The sequence below is a fragment of the Oncorhynchus masou genome, chromosome 32 (genome assembly GCF_036934945.1).
Source record: "Oncorhynchus masou masou isolate Uvic2021 chromosome 32, UVic_Omas_1.1, whole genome shotgun sequence".
In the NCBI taxonomy this organism is placed as follows: domain Eukaryota; kingdom Metazoa; phylum Chordata; class Actinopteri; order Salmoniformes; family Salmonidae; genus Oncorhynchus; species Oncorhynchus masou.
Window position 1 is genome coordinate 30,738,630 of NC_088243.1, and position 18,314 is coordinate 30,756,943.

Consider the following 18,314-nt stretch of genomic DNA (forward strand, 5'->3'; position numbering starts at 1 on the left):
ACAGCCCTTTTCAATTATTTATATAGTACCCCTAGGTACATACAGCCCTTTTCAATTATTTATATAGTACCTCCTAGGTACATACAGCCCTTTTCAATTATTTATATAGTACCCCATAGGTACATACAGCCCTTTTCAATTATTTATATAGTACCCCCTAGGTACATACAGCCCTTTTCAATTATTTATATAGTACCCCTAGGTACATACAGCCCTTTTCAATTATTTATATAGTACCCCTAGGTACATACAGTCCTTTTCAATTATTTATATAGTACCCCCTAGGTACATACAGCCCTTTTCAATTATTTATATAGTACCCCTAGGTACCTAGGGTACATACAGCCCTTTTCAATTATTTATATAGTACCCCCTAGGTACATACAGCCCTTTTCAATTATTTATATAGTACCCCTAGGTACATACAGCCCTTTTCAATTATTTATATAGTACCCCTAGGTACATACAGCCCTTTTCAATTATTTATATAGTACCCCTAGGTACATACAGCCCTTTTCAATTATTTATATAGTACCCCCTTACATATTTTCAGTACATACAGCCCTTTTCAATTATTTATATACAGCCCTTTTCAATTATTTATATAGTACCCCTAGGTACATACAGCCCTTTTCAATTATTTATATAGTACCCCCTATACATACAGCCCTATATAGTACCCCTAGGTACATACAGCCCTTTTCAATTATTTATATAGTACCCCCTTTCAATTATTTATATAGTACCCCTAGGTACATATAGCCCTTTTCAATTATTTATATAGTACCCCCATAGGTACATACAGCCCTTTTCAATTATTTATATAGTACCTCCTAGGTACATACATCCCTTTTCAATTATTTATATAGTACCTCCTAGGTACATACATCCCTTTTCAATTATTTATATAGTACCCCATAGGTACATACAGCCCTTTTCAATTATTTATATAGTACCTCCTAGGTACATACAGCTATTTTCAATTATTTAGCAAAACATCAAGACGTCAGAGCAATCTGGAGAGGCAGTGAACTAAAACACATCAGCAGAGAGATAGAAGATGTCCTTTCTGCAAAGAAACACAGGAAGCTCTAATACAACACCCCCTGTAATTCAAATTAATCTGAGGAGCTCCGACAATAAACATTTACAAGGATGAGAAGTAACTACATTACATAGCTTGTGAAGTGAAACATGCAATTATAATAACTTTTGCTGGGGATGTTTTCACCTGTCCTATTTGGACAAGCATTGTGTCCAATTTGTTGTGAGTAATAACATTGGCCATGTTGACGGTTTTGTTTTCAATGAATCCCACAGCTCATCTCTACAGTATCATTTCCCACTCAGGCCCTGTGATGCTGCCATTCATTTTTTATTCCTAGTCAGATGGCAGGTCATAATATTCAGGTCCAGACTGGAGACATAAACCCTCCTGATGGTGTTCTTTACCACAGTGCAGCCGCAGCTCGTTGTGGAAGGCGTAGAGCTCCTCCTGAATGTCCTCTGGACACGGGCAGTCCTCCCCCGTACTGAAGTTCAACAGCATGTTAATCTGAAACACACACAAACTGTCATTTAGGTCACATGACTGTAGTATGCAATGGTATGCATTTTATACATATATAGTACAGATAAAATAGCAACTATGACCACGCTTGTATGCAGTAATAGAGACTGAAGGTAAAACGACATTAAAGTTTGTGAACAGTGCTGAAGTGAGCAGGGAGCAGTGACCCTGACGTGCTGTGTAGATGAGGAAATGGGGAGGTATCCCTCCCTCCCTCCTGTCTGGCAGGGGGGGGGGTGTAAAGCCTGGATGTGGCCCCGTCCCCGGGTAGAGGCAATAGCACAGCAGGCGGGGATGGATTCCCACAGCCTTGAGGCTGGGCAGCGGAGGGACACACTCAAATTAAAGAGCTTTGGGGAGCAGTTAGAGAGACAGTCACTAGGCCTCTCTCAGTCACTCCGGGCTCCGCCGAGCGGTTCTCTCCATAATGAAAGAACCCACTGAAACAAAACCTAAGGGAATTTGAGGAAAAGGAAGAAATATATTAACCATGAATGAGGAAAAATGACTGAATGCTCCCACACTACTCACTAGAGTTTAGAGTGGAGAGGTGGAAAGAGTGCCGCTGAGGTTTATGAGCACAATGTGCCCTTGTTGCGGTGTGTGTGCGCGTGCTTGCTCGCTTAGAACAGTAGTCTCAGCAGCAGCCTGTTCTGTGTTAATGTGCAAACTCTTCTATCTAATACAAATGTAACAAGGTTAACACACGCAGATGTCTGCAGTCACCCCAGTTGTCATGAAGTGGGCAGCATTTCTAACATTTCTAACAATCACACATTTAAGGCCACGGCCGAGAGTCTGTGACTAAAATTGCTTGCCGGTGACTTTGCCACACTGTTGCTCCACAGGAGAGATGATAAACTCCCCGTAACCTACATCATTACCCAGGAGGCCCTCCTAGGTTATTTCTATTTCAGTGTGTACCTGTTCTTGGGGAGGGGAGCGGAACTCCTTGGTCTTCTTGGCGGTGACGGCAGCAGACATGTTGAGGGCCAGCATCAGCTCGTTGTACCTGAACTTCTGGTTATACTGCAGCTTGGAGACAAAGCTGTCTGAGAAGGACACGATGGCCTCAATGCGATGCTTCAGCTCACAGTCACAGAAGTAGTGCAGCAGCTCACACATCTAGCAGACGAACAGTTTCCACATATAATATCAGCTGGGATTTAGACACAGACACTAATGACACATATCTTCAGGGAACTTATTAGAAGAGAAAGCATTGATACAGAGACATTACATGGCTGAGTGATTTTAAAGTGGACTATAAAATGTCAGTGGATTTTTGCGGAGCATGTGATTGAAATCCTAGCAGAATCAGTACCTGTCGTTTCACTGGCTCAGGCAGCCTCTTCTCCAGCAGACCTTTCATTGGCAGCTTGGCGTCTTTGGCCGCCTCCTCCTCCCCGGCCTCCACCGCCTTCTCCTCGGTGCCTGTCAGCCCCTCCTTCTCTGTGGCCTCCATCACCACGGCGACGGCATCCTCGCTATGCTCCACAAACACGTTGGGGTCGATGAGGAGCAGGATCTTATGAACATCCTGACTTCCCAGCACGCCCATGGTGAGCAGTGTACCAATCAGCCTCAGGATGGGCACAAACTGGTACTCCACGCTGCCCCCTACAGGGTCCCTGATGTGATGCCCACCGCCCTGCACGGCCTCAGTCAGCATGGTGATGGCCTTCTCCTTCAGGGCATCCAGGGGGATCTGGGGGCTGTACAGTTGCTGCTCCCTTTTGGTGCTGATGAAGCAGGGGGGGTAGAAGTTGAGCCGGGGCTTCAGGGAGGTACTGAGGCCCACGCCGGGAGGAGAGTGGTGCTTGGAGGCATCGGAGAACAGGCGGATGCTGCGCGTCTCGGCAGTGATGGGGATAATAAACTCGTTGTTCATCATGAGGCGGGCCTCCTTGGCCGTCTCCAGGTGAATGCTGATCAGGATGTTGTAGAAGCCCTCGCGCAGCATGCCCGACAAGTACTGGTTGTCGATGGTGTAGAGCAGCTGGGATTGGTCCAGGTGGCTGCAGAGGGCGTGTGCCACGCGGGTGTTTCCCAGGGCACACAGGGCACAGTACAGTTTCAGGGTGTGGTAGTGGAACTTCCTCAGGTCCTCCTGCTCAGACAGCTCCATGATGTCAACACACCTGGTGGGGAGGTCAGTATACTGTTTAAACAGAGCGAGGACGTATACAGGAGCGCTTATGTCCTCAACCAGGGTGTGTGGTGCAATCTGTGTATGTGTGCACATCTACCTGTTCTCCTCAGGTATGTGCACAGCCAGCATCTGCAGGGGCTCCCGACACTGCACCACCCAGCCATGTCTCTCACTGACCCTGGCTGTCTCTACCTTCAGGAAGGTGTTGGGCATGCGACTCCACAGCACTGAGTTGATGGTCTGGACGTCCAGCCTCGGAGGGCACTGGGGTACTGGGTTCTTATGCTCACTCTTAAAGATGGCAGCTGACAAGGGCATGGCATTCTGTGGAGGTCAGAGGTCACACAGAGGACATTGTAGTTCACGCAATGGATGATATATCAGTAGAAACGGTGGATAGATTTAAACTTCAGGGATTAAAATCGAGTTACTCAACCTTTATCTTGGACAGCTCAAACTGGAAGAGGTTGGGGCTGGTCGGTCGTACAAACACAGCAGGAAACAGCCTTGTGTTTGGTTCCACCTGGTCAAGAAAAAGAGCACAGCACTAATATAAGAAGTTTATAGACAGAAAAGGCATATTGAGGCCATACTGCAGTTACAGTATAGAGGGGGACGATAAAGAGTAGTATTGAGAGTGCATGATGTTCTGGAGCTATCTGACTCGGTGTGTGTGTGCGTGTGTGCATGTGTGCGTGCGTGCGTGCGTGTGTGTGTGTGTCAGAGAGAGACTAGGGAAGAGGCTGGCAGGATGGCTCAGAACAGTTTAAAAGCTTGCCGTGTTTCTACGAGGGGAGAAATTAAGAAGATCATGCCCTTTAAAAGGGGAGGTTTTGTTGTCTGGTTTGAGAGTACATACACAGACAGCCAGACACTGAACTGAGATCTGGCAGGCAGGACAGACAGACCCTACCCTGCTGCTGAGCCCGAGGCAGGGGGGACTGAATGACTATCACACTAATGAAGAGATCAGGACAGGCAAATCTTTTTTTAGAGAATAGATGGTGTTGTTTTGATAAGAGACTGACAGATGGGACAGAGACTGTAGGGCTGATAGCAGCAGGAAGGAAGGAGACCGAAGAGAGTGTGATACGAGATTGTAGACTGTGCAGTGGACATCTTAAATAGAGACATTGTGTAGTTGGCTATACTGTACCTGGTAGGAGGTGGCCAGCTCCTTGCCGTTGCCAGTGAAGGTCACCAGGCCAGTGGCCAGGTCAATGAGACAGCCTATCTCCAGGTCCACATTACTGCGACTGGACGAGTGACCTGAGCTTGTGACGTCCCCACCCCACACCATGTAGCAGTTACTCCTCCTCACACTGAGGAATGGTGAGGGAGGAAGAGGAAAAAGAAGATAGTATCTGATTAGTTGCTTATCACTATTCATACCGACATGAGGATGAGGGTTTCCTTAACAACACGATTACCTCTCATGGACCCGCCCACGCTGGTCTCCCAGGGTAACTGTCACCGTCCGGTTCTTACTGAGGTTGAAGTGGTTGCTATAGTAATGGTAGTCGGGGGTGACCCAGCCCACCCACACACAGGATGGATCCTGACCAGCGAACACCCTGACAGAGTAGTGGTACTGGAAGACAACATGGTGGCAGGTTAGCTTGACGACATGGCACCTGAACTATCATCAGCTGTTTATCATCCATTTCATACCGTGCTGATGTTGCTGTAATCTGTTCCTCTTATTCCATCATGACTGTGTCTCATAGACTTCAATGGATGTCTACAAGGAAAACATCAGCATTGAATCATTTCTTGAAATACTGTAAGTTAGAAGATAAAGCGCTTTTACAGAAACTAAGCTCAATACTGTAAGTGTCATATACAGATGTTAGTGTTGTACAACAGTGAATGTGTGTTCAGAGGCCTGACCTGTGTTTCAGTTTGAGGGACTCGGGATCTTCATGCACTCCGTTCATGTCCATGACAGGGCTGGTCTTGAAGAAGGAGTGGAACTCCACGGGCATGCTCAGTCGACAGTACACCATGTCACCATTACTGTTCTGGGTCCCAAACGTCCTGTGGCTCACCTTCAGGCATGGAGGGCTGTCGATGGTGCCATCTATTCTGGTCACCTGGGATGGAGATGTATTTGGACAACTGATTTAGCCATTCTCCATCTTGGAAGTGAGATATCTTACTGGTTCTTTAAGGTAAACCTTCTGTGAACCTCAACATATCATGTATATTACTGTTTCGAATTTCGTCATTGACCTTTTGACTTTCGGTCTTACCATTATATGGTTGTGGTTCTTTGGCACATTGACAAAGGTGGGGAGGCGTTTGCTGAACCACATGGTGACCTCACGGTTCATGTTGACGGCAAAGGGTTCGAAGCCCTCCTGGAGACCACACATGGTGTAGTACTTAAAGGTACTGGCGTCCTTCCCCAGGTTCATACGACCCACCTGGGACAGGCCCAGACTACACACTGGGATAAAACCTGGGGAACAGAGAGAGAGTCAATGAGAGAGAAAGAGAAAGAGAGAGAGAGAGAGAGTGAGAGAGTGAGTGAAAGAGTGAGAACAACTGTCATCATCACCCTTCTCATTCTAAGAACACACACATCAGGGGGAGGGGGAAATCAATCCAGCTTTTAATAAAAGCCATTTACAAGTGTCAGATTATATGAAGTTCAATTCATGACGGTGAGGCACTTATTTTCACTTATTTTGCAGCATGTCTGTCAGTGATTTGACGGCACAGAGACATAAGAGAAGGGGCAGAGCTTAGAGAGGTCCGTCACATACACTCACCGTCTTCAGTCTCACACACTCACCGTCCTCCGTCTCGAAGTCAGCAAAGCAGAGCTCAGAGCCCTTGTTGGTGATGAGGATCTCTCCGTTGAGGGTGAAGATCATAGACTTGTCCTCCATGTTGATCATACAGCCCACCACGTCCCCCGCGTGCCAACACCGCCCAAAGAAACGACTGCCCATGTTCAGACGTTGACCCTGAATATACACACACAATAACGCTCTACAATCTGACTTATTATGATATACACAAATCATACTCTCCAGGCTGGCTATGCCATCATCAACTATGATAAAGTGTCTATTTTCCAAAGACATAACTGTCCTGCTCTGATCTGTTTCACCTGTCCTCGTTAGTCTCCACCCCCTCCAGGTGTCGCTTTTCCCCCCCTGTGTTTCCTGTCTATCTGTGCCAGTCCGTCTTGTATGTTTAGTCAAGTCAACCAGCGTGGTTTTTCCCGTACTCCTTTTGCTATTCTCCTTTTTCTAGTCCTCCCGGTTTTGAACACGAGCCTGTCTGCCACTCTGTACCTCCTGGACTCTGATCTGGTTTGGACCTTTTTGCCTGTCCACGACCATTCTCTTGTCTACCCCTTTGAATTATTAAACATTGTAAGACTCCAACCATCTGCCTCCTGTGTCTGCATCTGGGTCTCGCCTTGTGCCTTGATTATAACGCTATAGGCATGTAGAATAGAGTTGAGGGCTCACCTTGTATCCGTCGAAGACAAAGGCCAGCTCATCAGTGCCCAGCTCTACATCAGGCCTACATCCAGGTCTGGCCCAGCCCACACGCATGTCTCCCCCTGTCACCAAGTCAAACTCAAAGTACCACTTCCCCGTCATCACCGCGTACGTCCTCTCCACACGGAAGAAACGGATCTTGTCTATGCTCAGTCTGTCCACCACGTGGCCTGTTGGGTGGGAAGACGGCCACAGTGTCAACACAGGAAGTGTTGTACTGTTCTGTGTATGTCAACATGGCTTCGTGTGGTAAAGATAACTTACCGCCCTCCTGATCTGGAGGTTCGATATTGTATCCGTATCCAATTAGAGTGCGGATGGCCTCACGGAGGCTGTCCCTGTTGGACTTCTTAGTGCGCTCGTCTAATAAAGAATATGGCACCAGGCGAGGGTTCCGCTTGCTCTTCACATCCTGTATTGAGCACAGATGGGCACAGTCAGAATCCCACGCACACCACTCATCATCGTGCTGATACTTAGCCAGCTCCATGGACCCGCTATAGGCCAGTGTTTGTCACGACTGGGCTGCCAATCTATAAGGGTCATTGAGTAGTTCATTGGGCGTTTGACATTATTACTCCGGCGCTATACTATTCTGTGTATCCTTTTGGTGTCATTCATCCCTCTGCAGGAGGTAGTGTTACATTTAGCAGTATTGCTTTTGAGCTTGCTGCTCTTACATAGAGAGAGGGTCCGTCTTTTGTCCAAAGTTATAAAGCCTTCCGTGTGTTTACTGTATGTGAGCTGTGGTCAAAACCTGCAGTGCTTTCACAGACATAACACAGAAGACTGTGTGCTTTACCTGCAGAATGCCATAGGTCCATCCTTGTTTGACCCTGTCCTTGGCCCACACGTTGTGGGCGTTCTCCGCCAGTTTATCCACCAGAAGTTCCTGGCCTGGGGTCAGCTTCACATCAGACAGCTCCAGTGGCGTGGGCTTGTAACCATTCGACATCATGTAGCTTAAAACAAGACGAGACATTATAATGTCTAACTACCTAGACAAAACAGTATTTGTCATGATTTTTCTTACATTGCGCTAACCTATCCAGAACATAGGAATCTCGAAAAGTTGGTAAATCATGTATTAGGTTCTTGCTGATCTGTGTATTCAAACGTCTAGTAGACTCTTACTTCTTTGGGAGTTTGATCTTCTTCAGGTCCTCTTCAGCGTTGGCGTTGACCTGGACAACATGGCATCCTAATGCCAGCAGAGTCCTGTGAAGAGACAGATGAACAATCTCCATTCTGGGGATAAGACCTGTCTACACAGGATGAGCTCTCTAAGAGGGTGACTCACATTGCCTGCACACTAAATACTATAATCAGCAGGCATAATGTTATGATACTAGGTTTGGTAGGTTTTTGCACTCCTACATCAAGCAGTGGCAAATGAACCAGCATGAGCATACACAGAGAGCATTGTATTGTTTAATTGTGCATGTCCCGGTCCATTATGGAACCATATAGTCATCTTAAGGACTTGTTAAGAAAGAGTTATTCACACTTGTATCAGTAAAATCTCATTGTTTTGTCATTGTAAGAGGACAAATGAGAATAGCAGGGCTGCTCTTTAGGGGCCCAGGCTGTCTGTCTCTGTTGTGTCAGCATCACTGTAGATGAACGTTAAACAAACCAGACTTTCTCTCTCTCTCTAATGACACACACACACACACACACACACACACACACACACACACACACACACACACACACACACACACACACACACACACACACACACACACACACACACACACACACACACACACCTCTGTCTCATGAAACTTTGTCAGTGTGGATCATTAGCAGATGTCCTACGGTGACAGGTGGGTGATGTCAGGAACACTGGGGGTGTTTCAGGTGCTGAGAGTCCAGCACGAGAACACCTTCAGTCTACGACCTAACTGATCCCTGGTTCACCCACACCTTCAGTCTACTACCTAACTGACCCCTGGTTCACCCACACCTTCAGTCTACTACCTAACTGACCCCTGGTTCACCCACACCTTCAGTCTACTACCTAACTGACCCCTGGTTCACCCACACCTTCAGTCTACTACCTAACTGACCCCTGGTTCACACACACCTTCAGTCTACGACCTAACTGACCCCTGGTTCACACACACCTTCAGTCTACTACTTAACTGACCCCTGGTTCACCCACACCTTCAGTCTACTACCTAACTGACCCCTGGTTCACCCACACCTTCAGTCTACTACCTAACTGACCCCTGGTTCACCCACACCTTCAGTCTACTACCTAACTGACCCCTGGTTCACCCACACCTTCAGTCTACTACCTAACTGACCCCTGGTTCACCCACACCTTCTGTTAGTCAACATTGTTTCAACGTAATTTGCCAACGTATTGTGACATCGAATCTGTGTGGAAAATACATTGGATTTGAAAAAAGTCATCAGGGTGAAATTTCAACCACAGGTTTAATGTATGTCATCATGGCATCCAATTGTCAAAATAGACAAACCATGTATAAAATATGTTGAATTTGTACCTTTGAAACAACGCCAGATTTTCAACGTCACTATCAGAAAAAAATGATTGGCTGGGCAGCACCTCCTACTGGAGAGTTAATATATCTACAACTAGCCCTTTGGTCTCCCATCCAGCGTTTTAACCAAGCCCAGCTTTGATATTTATCACTGACTATTACCAATGTGCTATCGTGAGAATGATTATTGAAAGATCCTTTAAATAACTAAATAGATTCGCTGTTGCTATCAAAGTCATTCCAAAGGGAAGGTTTAACAGAGCAAATTAAATGTAACCATACTTAATAAGTTATATATCATCAATGATACTATTTAGGCCTATATAGCATTTGCAAAGTCATCAATAGCTATTGTTTCAATTCAACCCAGACAATGCATAAAGGCCTAGGGTTTCAAGCTTTGGTTGATTTCAAATGTAATCTTCATGTTAATAATTAATATGTTGTATTCACTTCTCCATTTCAACCAAATATCTAAGTTAAAGAATATGGTTAAATCAAATCAAACTTTAAATGCAATTTAAATAAATGTTGATTTGATTTAGTCCTACATTTTTTTTATTTAACTAGTCAAGTCAGTTAAGAACAAATTCTTATTTACAATGATGGCCTAGGAACAGTGGGTTTACTGCCTTGTTCAGGGGCAGAGTGACAGATTCTTACCTTGTCAGCTCAGGGCTTTGATCTAGCAACCTTTCAGTTACTGGCCCAATGCTCTAACCACTAGACTACCTGCTGCCCCAAAATGAATGAAGACGTGAATCCAACATATTAATTATACATTTGTAGACAAACAAGAATGAAGGCCAGACTAAGTCAGTGGCACAAAACATAAATCTCCTTCAAATGTTGATTTTTGGTTGCATTGTCAACCAAACACAATTCAATATTACTTTTGTAAATCAGTATATAGCCAAAGGTTAATGCTATATTAATAACTAATGTAACAGTACAATTCAACCATAAAATGAGTAACACATCCATAGTCACATTTTGAGGTTACTCTAACTATGAATGTCTTCTTATGCAATCATAGTAATTTTGCATGTTCAACATAGCATGCAAAGGTTGCAGGTCTGTGGAGATCTTGAATCTGTGCAGAATCTGATCACTTGCATGTACTTTTAATGTAATCTCAACTGCAATGCAGGTCATTTGTTGTGCTATTAGATGAAGCACAGTGATACACATTCATCTGTTGTATAAATAAAACATATCTGACATTCTATTGCCATTTAAACTTTGTTGTGCTTTTAAAGGTTTGAAAGACATTGTGACATTTAGATGACAACTGAACAAACAATCAGACTTGGCCATTCCATTGCTTTTAGATGGTTGAAAGCATAATGATAACACATTGGGAATTCAACAAACGTCTGGCTGTCCTTTTTGAGTGTTTGAATAAAAAGGTTGAAATCTCATTGATCAACATCTCAACCAAATATGACGTGGTGTGCCCAGCGGGATCTCTCCTTGTCTTTCTAATTCTCGCTCTTCATTACTGAAACTAACATAGTTACTTAGAATGCAGGACATACTTCAAGGTTTCCGTTGACATCTGCAGGTTGTAATTCTTTTCCGTTTCGGGCAGTCTGGAAAAATCCACCAGGCAGGGGTGCTGCCGCTTATTATCGTCCCTTATCTGTGAAACACATGAGGATTGTTCATGTACAAGTATTTGTACATATTACAACTGTCTTGAGGAAAGGGGGAAGAAATATTCCAAAAGGTGAGTAAAATTCAAATCACAATCAAGGTTTTTGTCAATCAACAGGGGAGTACTCTCTTAGGGAAAAAAGGGTGCTATCTAGAATCTAAAAGTGTTCTTCAGCTGTCCCCATAGGAGTTAGAACACTTTTAGTTCCAGGTAGAGCCCTTTTGGGTTCCATGTAGAACCCTTGCCAAAGAGTTCTACATGAATCCCAAAAGGGTTCTACCTAGAACCATAAAGGGTTCTCCTAGTGGGACGACCCCAAAAAACTTTTGGAACCCTTTTTTCTAAGAGTGTGGGGATGTTGTCTACTTACAGAGGGCTACTGGTATACTGGAGTGATACTACGGTCTAGTCTAGTGGACATGTTATGAATGTAGAGGAGGAGCATGTTTTCTTGGAAGATAGAGAGGTGTGAGTCCTGAATACCAAGCCAAGTGAGATATAGAATTCTATTCTTGACTGCTGTTGTTTTATCTCTAATAATCCCTCTTGCTGCTCTTTCCAGCCCAAGCAGGATTACATCCATGTTGACCAAGAAAACATGAAGTGGTGTTCTTGTACAGATATGTCGCTATTTGTGTGCTACATGAACCCCAGGCATTTACTTTGTGAATAGCACAATAACTCCCCAGGAATTATTTTACCTAACAGACTTTTCCTACAGCCTACTACAGTCCAGAAAGCCTACTACAGTCCAGACAGCCTACTACAGTCCAGACAGCCTACTACAGTCCAGAAAGCGTACTACAGTCCAGAAAGCCTACTACAGTCCAGACAGCCTACTACAGTCCAGAAAGCCTACTACAGTCCAGAAAGCCTACTACAGTCCAGAAAGCCTACTACAGTCCAGTCCAGACAGCCTACTACAGTCCAGACAGCGTACTACAGTCCAGACAGCCTACTACAGTCCAGACAGCCTACTACAGTCCAGAAAGCCTACTACAGTCCAGACAGCCTACTACAGTCCAGAAAGCGTACTACAGTCCAGAAAGCCTACTACAGTCCAGACAGCCTACTACAGTCCAGAAAGCGTACTACAGTCCAGAAAGCCTACTACAGTCCAGACAGCCTACTACAGTCCAGAACAGTCCAGACAGCCTACTACAGTCCAGACAGCCTACAGAAAGTCCAGAAAGCCTACTACAGTCCAGACAGCCTACTACAGTCCAGACAGCCTACTACAGTCCAGCCCTACTACAGTCCAGACAGCCTACTACAGTCCAGAAAGCCTACTACAGTCCAGACAGCCTACTACAGTCCAGACAGTCCAGACAGCCTACTACAGTCCAGACAGCAGTCCAGACAGCAGCCTACTACAGTCCAGACAGCCTACTACAGTCCAGACAGCCTACTACAGTCCAGAAAGTCCAGACAGCCAACTACAGTCCAGACAGCCTACTACAGTCCAGACAGCCTACTACAGTCCAGAAAGACAGCCTACTACAGTCCAGACAGCCTTCAGCCAGACAGCCTTCTACAGTCCAGACAGCGTACTACAGTCCAGAAAGCCTACTACAGTCCAGACAGCCTACTACAGTCCAGACAGCCTACTACAGTCCAGACAGCCTACTACAGTCCAGAAAGCCTACTACAGTACAGACAGCCTACTACAGTCCAGACAGCCTACTACAGTCCAGACAGCCTTCTACAGTCCAGACAGCCTACTACAGTCCAGACAGCCTTCTACAGTCCAGACAGCCTACTACAGTCCAGACAGCCTTCTACAGTCCAGACAGCCTTCTACAGTCCATTCAAATAGGGTCCATGCTGTTATTCTTACTAACCTTCGTATGAATGTCACACAGCTTGTTTGAGATTCTTTTTATACCGTCAATAGTCAATGCTGATAAAACTATTACAAGTTTTCTATAACCATACTAGCCTCCGATAGTGAAGTGTGTCAGGCAGGTAATATAGATACCCTACCTCTGTACCCCATAGCAACCACAGCAACTAAAACTCAGACCTCTTTAAAATCAGCACTGAAGCTGTGTTCTCTGGAGAGTGGAATAGAATAACAGCGCTGTCCAGGTATGTGTTCTGTTCAGCCCAGATTTAGTATCTTGTCCCCTGGTGTAGCTTGCCCCATGCACTGCCAGGACAATGTCACCCTGCCTAAGCTAACGAGGTCTCGTAAAAAAACAGATAAAAGCCAAACTGCTATGTCAGGGGTGCAGAATTCTGTTTAAATGAATAAGAGAGTTTGACCCCGGCGTAATAGATCTCCTCACCATCAATCAAAGGCTCTACTAAGATGTGGGAACTGATGGAATGGCTGGCAGTCCAGTGGGTGGACAAATCACACTGTCACAGTTGTGTTTAGAAGTGGGATAGAGTGGAAGGAGGACTGCAGGAATTAGAGAATCATTCAGTAGGGTGGGCTACGGTGGTCTACTCTACACACATCCATCACTTTTGTAAAAATAGATATAAGAGCTGTGTTGCATATTGTTTCTGGTATTGATTGTCTGCACCTTGAAGGGCAGTGGGGCACAACAGGTCATTTTGGCAATGTACTAACATGAAACAAAGAAACAATCATTCAGTCTTTGTAACAGTAGGGCTTAATGAATTCACATCCAGTTTAATAATCTTGAATTCAACTAACAGAGATAAGAGAGAGAGAGAAATAGTCTTTCCAATCAAGAATAGTCAGTCTTTCCAATCATTAAAGTGTCCACTAAAATTCTCTGAACTGAATTACAATGTTGGGCGGCAAGTAGCCTAGCGGTTAGGAGTGCTGGGCCAGCAGCCGAAATGTAATTGGTTCAAATCTCCGAGCCGATTAGGTGAAAGATGTGCCTTTGAGCAAGGCATTTAACCATAAATTTTACCAGGGTCGCTGTCAATAATGGCAGATCACTGGCTATGAGCCCACTCTCTGAGAGTGTCTCAGGGGGAGTGGGATATGCAACAAATGAATTTCCCAATTCACACGTGAACAAGTTTGACATAAGTGTGAAATAATGTGTGAAATAAGACATATGTAAACACACACGTAACTATCTTATCTTAATATCTATAGTCTAAACATGTCACTGAGGCCTATTCCCTGTTTAATTGCTGCAACAGAATGGCCAAAATGTCCTTCTGTGCCTTTGACTAAAACAATTGCATTGTAATTCATGACTGATTTAGGACACAGAAAAGATGAGTCTCTCGCCTACAAACAAACAAAAATGGAGTCTCTAGAATGAATGGCTTGACGAGCACAAAAGGAGATATACGGGAGTATTCTTCACTTACCCTCTGGTGGGTTTGAACCGCAAATTATAAAAGAGAAAGCAAAATGGTGTACAGGCTTGTTTTGGTGCTTAAACATTGGTAGAATTTACAAGATTAGATCAGGGTTAATGCATTTCACACAAATAATTATCAATACAATTGGCCTAACACAAACAAACATTTGCCAGCTGAGATTTACTTATGTTCATAGTTTATTTATGTTTATATTGGTTGATGATCCATTTAGAGGTAATGTATTGTGTCTTTCCTAAGTACAGTGCCTTCGGAAAGTATTCAGACCCTTTGACATTTTTCACATTTTGTTACGGCCTTTATTCTAATTTAATTGTTGTTGTTTTTTACCTCTTATCAATCTACACACAAAAACCCAGAATGACAAAGCAAAAACATTTAAACATTATATAAAACTAAAATATGACATTTACATCTGTATTCAGACCCTTTACTCAGTACTTTGTTGAAGCACCTTTAGCAGTGATTACAGCCTCGAGTCTTCTTGGGTATGACGCTACAAGCTTGGCACACCTGTATTTGGGGAGTATCTCCCATTTTTCTCTGCAGATCCTCTCAAGCTCTGTCAGGTTGGATGGGGAAGTTTGCTGCACAGCTATTTTCAGGTCTCTCCAGAGATGTTCGACTTCAAGTCCGGGCTCTGGCTGGGCCACTCAAGGACATTCAGAGACTTGTCCCGAAGCCACTCCTGCGTTGTCTTGGCTGTGTGCTTAGAGTCATTGTCCTGTTGGAAGGTGAACCTTCGCCTCAGTCTTAGGTCCTGAGTGCTCTGGAGCAGGTTTTCATCAAGGATCTCTCTGTACTTTGCTCAGTTCATCTTTGCCTCGATCCTGACTAGTCTCCCAATCCCTGCCACTGAAAAACATCCCCACAGCATGATGCTGCCACCACCATGCTTCACAGTAGGGATGGTGCCAGGTTTCCTCCAGATGTGACGCTTGGCATTCAGGCCAAAGAGTTCAATATTGGTTTCATCAGACCAGAGAATCTCGTTTCTGATGGTCTGAGTCCTTGTGGTGCCTTTTGGCAAACTCCAAGCAGGCTGTCAAGTGACTTACTGGAGGAGTGGCTTCTGTAGGAAGTGTCTTGTTGGTTCCAAACTTCTTCTATTTGAGAATGATGGAGGCCACTGTGTTCTTGGGGACCTTCAATGCTGTAGACATTTTTTGGTACCCTTCCCCAGATCTGTGCCTTGTCACAATGCTGTCTCGGGCATCAACGGACAATTCCTTCGACCTCATGGCTTGGTTTTTGCTCTGACATGCACTGTCAACTGTGGGACCTTATATAGACAGGTGTGTGCCTTTCCAAATCATGTCCAATCAATTGAATTTACCACAGATGAACTCCAATCAAGTTGTAGAAACATCTCAAGGATGATCAATGGAAACAGGATGCACCTGAGCTCAAGTTCGAGTCTCATGGCAAAGGGTCTGAATACTTATGTAAATAAGGTATTTTTGTTTTTTATTATTAAGAAATGTGCAAAAATGTCAAAAAACATGTTTTTGCTTTGTCATTATGGGATATTGTGTGTAGATTGCTAAGGATTTTTTTTACTTCATCGATTTTAGAATAAGACTGTAATGTAACAAAATGTGGAAAAAGTTAAGGGGTCTGAATACTCTCTGAAGGCACTGTATGTCAATGACATGGACTGCCCAAAATAGTTTGCCAGTGCTCTGTGAATCTATTCTCTCCATCAGTGTTAAAGAGGTCTCCTACCTTCCCATAAGACCAGCCCAGTTCTATCTTGTTCATGGCCCACAGCTCGTGGATATTCTCAGCCAGTCTGTCCCGGACCTTCTCCAGGTATGGCAGCATGACGATCTGAGAGACAGAGAATCAGTGTCGTAGATAAACAGCATCTGTTTGTAGACAGTACAGCAGGCCTATGTCATCAATCATACATTGTGGATATTTGGAAACACTTACACTGTAGGTATTACTGTACAAGCCCCTTTAAAACATGCAGGATAAACACTGTTACTGTGTTTAAGATGAGCCATGTTGCAGTTAATGTGAGGCGTTCTGAGCTGAAAGCCATACGCCTGTTACCTGGCTGGTCTCCACAGGGGTGGGTATGAAGGAGGCCTGAGACATGAACTGTGTGGTCCCCAGCAGGTCTCGGACCCCCTCCATGTCCCTTTTGTACTCCTTCACCGGCTCCACCTTCATCTTCTCCTTGGGGAGCAGGGCCTCGTAACACGGAGCATAGCCCGACGGAGGCAGGAACTTGAAGTCGCCATGACGACCGCCCATCAGGAAACGCACCCTAGAGAGAGAGAGAGGGACTTATCAATCAGTGTGTTTAGTATGTGGGTGACAGGTTGATAGTGGTGGAGGGGTTAGTTAGAGCAGAACATAGAGCCACTGAGTGCCACTGAGGCCAAACCCTAGCCCCTCACCAGCTCTAACCAAACCTCATACCAGCTCTAACCAACCCTCATACCAGCTCTAACCAACCTCCAGACCAGCTCTAACCAACCCTCATACCAGCTCTAACCAACCCTCATACCAGCTCTAACCAACCCTCATACCTACTCTAACCAACCCTCATACCAGCTCTAACCAAGCCCCAACCCAGCTCTAACCAAGCCCCAGCCCCAGCCCCAGCTCTAACTAAGCCCCAGCCCAGCCCAGCTCTAACCAAACCCCAGTCCCTGCCCAGCTCTAACCGAGGCCCAGCCCAGCTCTAACCGAGACCCAGCCCAACTCTAACCAAACCCCAGTCCCTGCCCAGCTCTAACCGAGGCCCAGCCCAGCTCTAACCGAGACCCAGCCCAACTCTAACCAAACCCCAGGCCCAACCCAGCTCGAGCCGAGGCCCAGCCCAGCTCTAGCCAAGGCCCAGAAAGCTCTAATCGAGTCCCAGACCAGCTCTAACCGAGCCCCAGCCCAGCTCCAACTGAACCCCAGCCCAGCTCCAACTGAACCCCAGCCCCAGCCTCAACCTAGCTTTAACCAAGCCCCAGGCCAACTCTAAACAAGCTCCAGCTGAGCCCGGCAGAGCAGAAAGTGACTATGACTAACCCCACTTTGAGAATGATGCAACATTTCAGCCCACCACTCAGAAGCCCTCCTGGGCCGTAACCGAAATAGCAGCTGTAGTAGTGATGATGACGCATTCACTCCAAGTCTCACTGAGTGCAGTGCACAAATCAATTATTAACAAGTGTGTGCCGTTGTGTAGCATGCCCCGCTGCACAGAGGACAGGAAATGTTCAAACCCCACAGGGTTCGTTTACAATATATGATGCGGCCTGCATCATACAGACAGACAAAATGCCGAATAACACTGACAGAATTCCTATAATTATGAGTTCCTGTTAATTTTGTAGAATGCTGTATAATTTTGTATAATTCTTCTGCAAATGTTATTGTGGTAATTGAGATACAGGGTAGCTTGCAGGCCATTATGGAATTTGATGTGAACTGAAATATTTTGAGCTGTCAAGCGTCATGTCTCGGACAGTGGTCCAGAATAGTAAAAATGCCATTTTGCTGTAGAAAACAGGGTCGGTCATGAAATCCTGGAATGCTTCCTGGAGCCTGAAATTTCATTTTTCAGACATGTCAGTCACATCAT

General features: G+C 45.2%; 1 protein-coding gene across 1 annotated transcript in view; it reads right to left on the bottom strand.

Annotated features, from left to right (window-relative positions):
- Nucleotides 1-18,314, bottom strand: part of LOC135525907 (ryanodine receptor 3-like) — a 174,757-nt gene that overhangs the window by 63,398 nt on the left and 93,045 nt on the right. Inside the window, 18 exon segments of the mRNA XM_064953874.1 lie at nucleotides 1,453-1,555; nucleotides 2,495-2,695; nucleotides 2,895-3,711; nucleotides 3,820-4,046; nucleotides 4,159-4,245; nucleotides 4,879-5,044; nucleotides 5,153-5,313; nucleotides 5,394-5,463; nucleotides 5,613-5,815; nucleotides 5,975-6,183; nucleotides 6,520-6,694; nucleotides 7,208-7,410; nucleotides 7,505-7,652; nucleotides 8,043-8,202; nucleotides 8,375-8,458; nucleotides 11,292-11,395; nucleotides 16,451-16,555; nucleotides 16,784-17,000. Of these exon segments, the coding sequence (XP_064809946.1) occupies nucleotides 1,453-1,555; nucleotides 2,495-2,695; nucleotides 2,895-3,711; nucleotides 3,820-4,046; nucleotides 4,159-4,245; nucleotides 4,879-5,044; nucleotides 5,153-5,313; nucleotides 5,394-5,463; nucleotides 5,613-5,815; nucleotides 5,975-6,183; nucleotides 6,520-6,694; nucleotides 7,208-7,410; nucleotides 7,505-7,652; nucleotides 8,043-8,202; nucleotides 8,375-8,458; nucleotides 11,292-11,395; nucleotides 16,451-16,555; nucleotides 16,784-17,000 (3,440 nt within the window).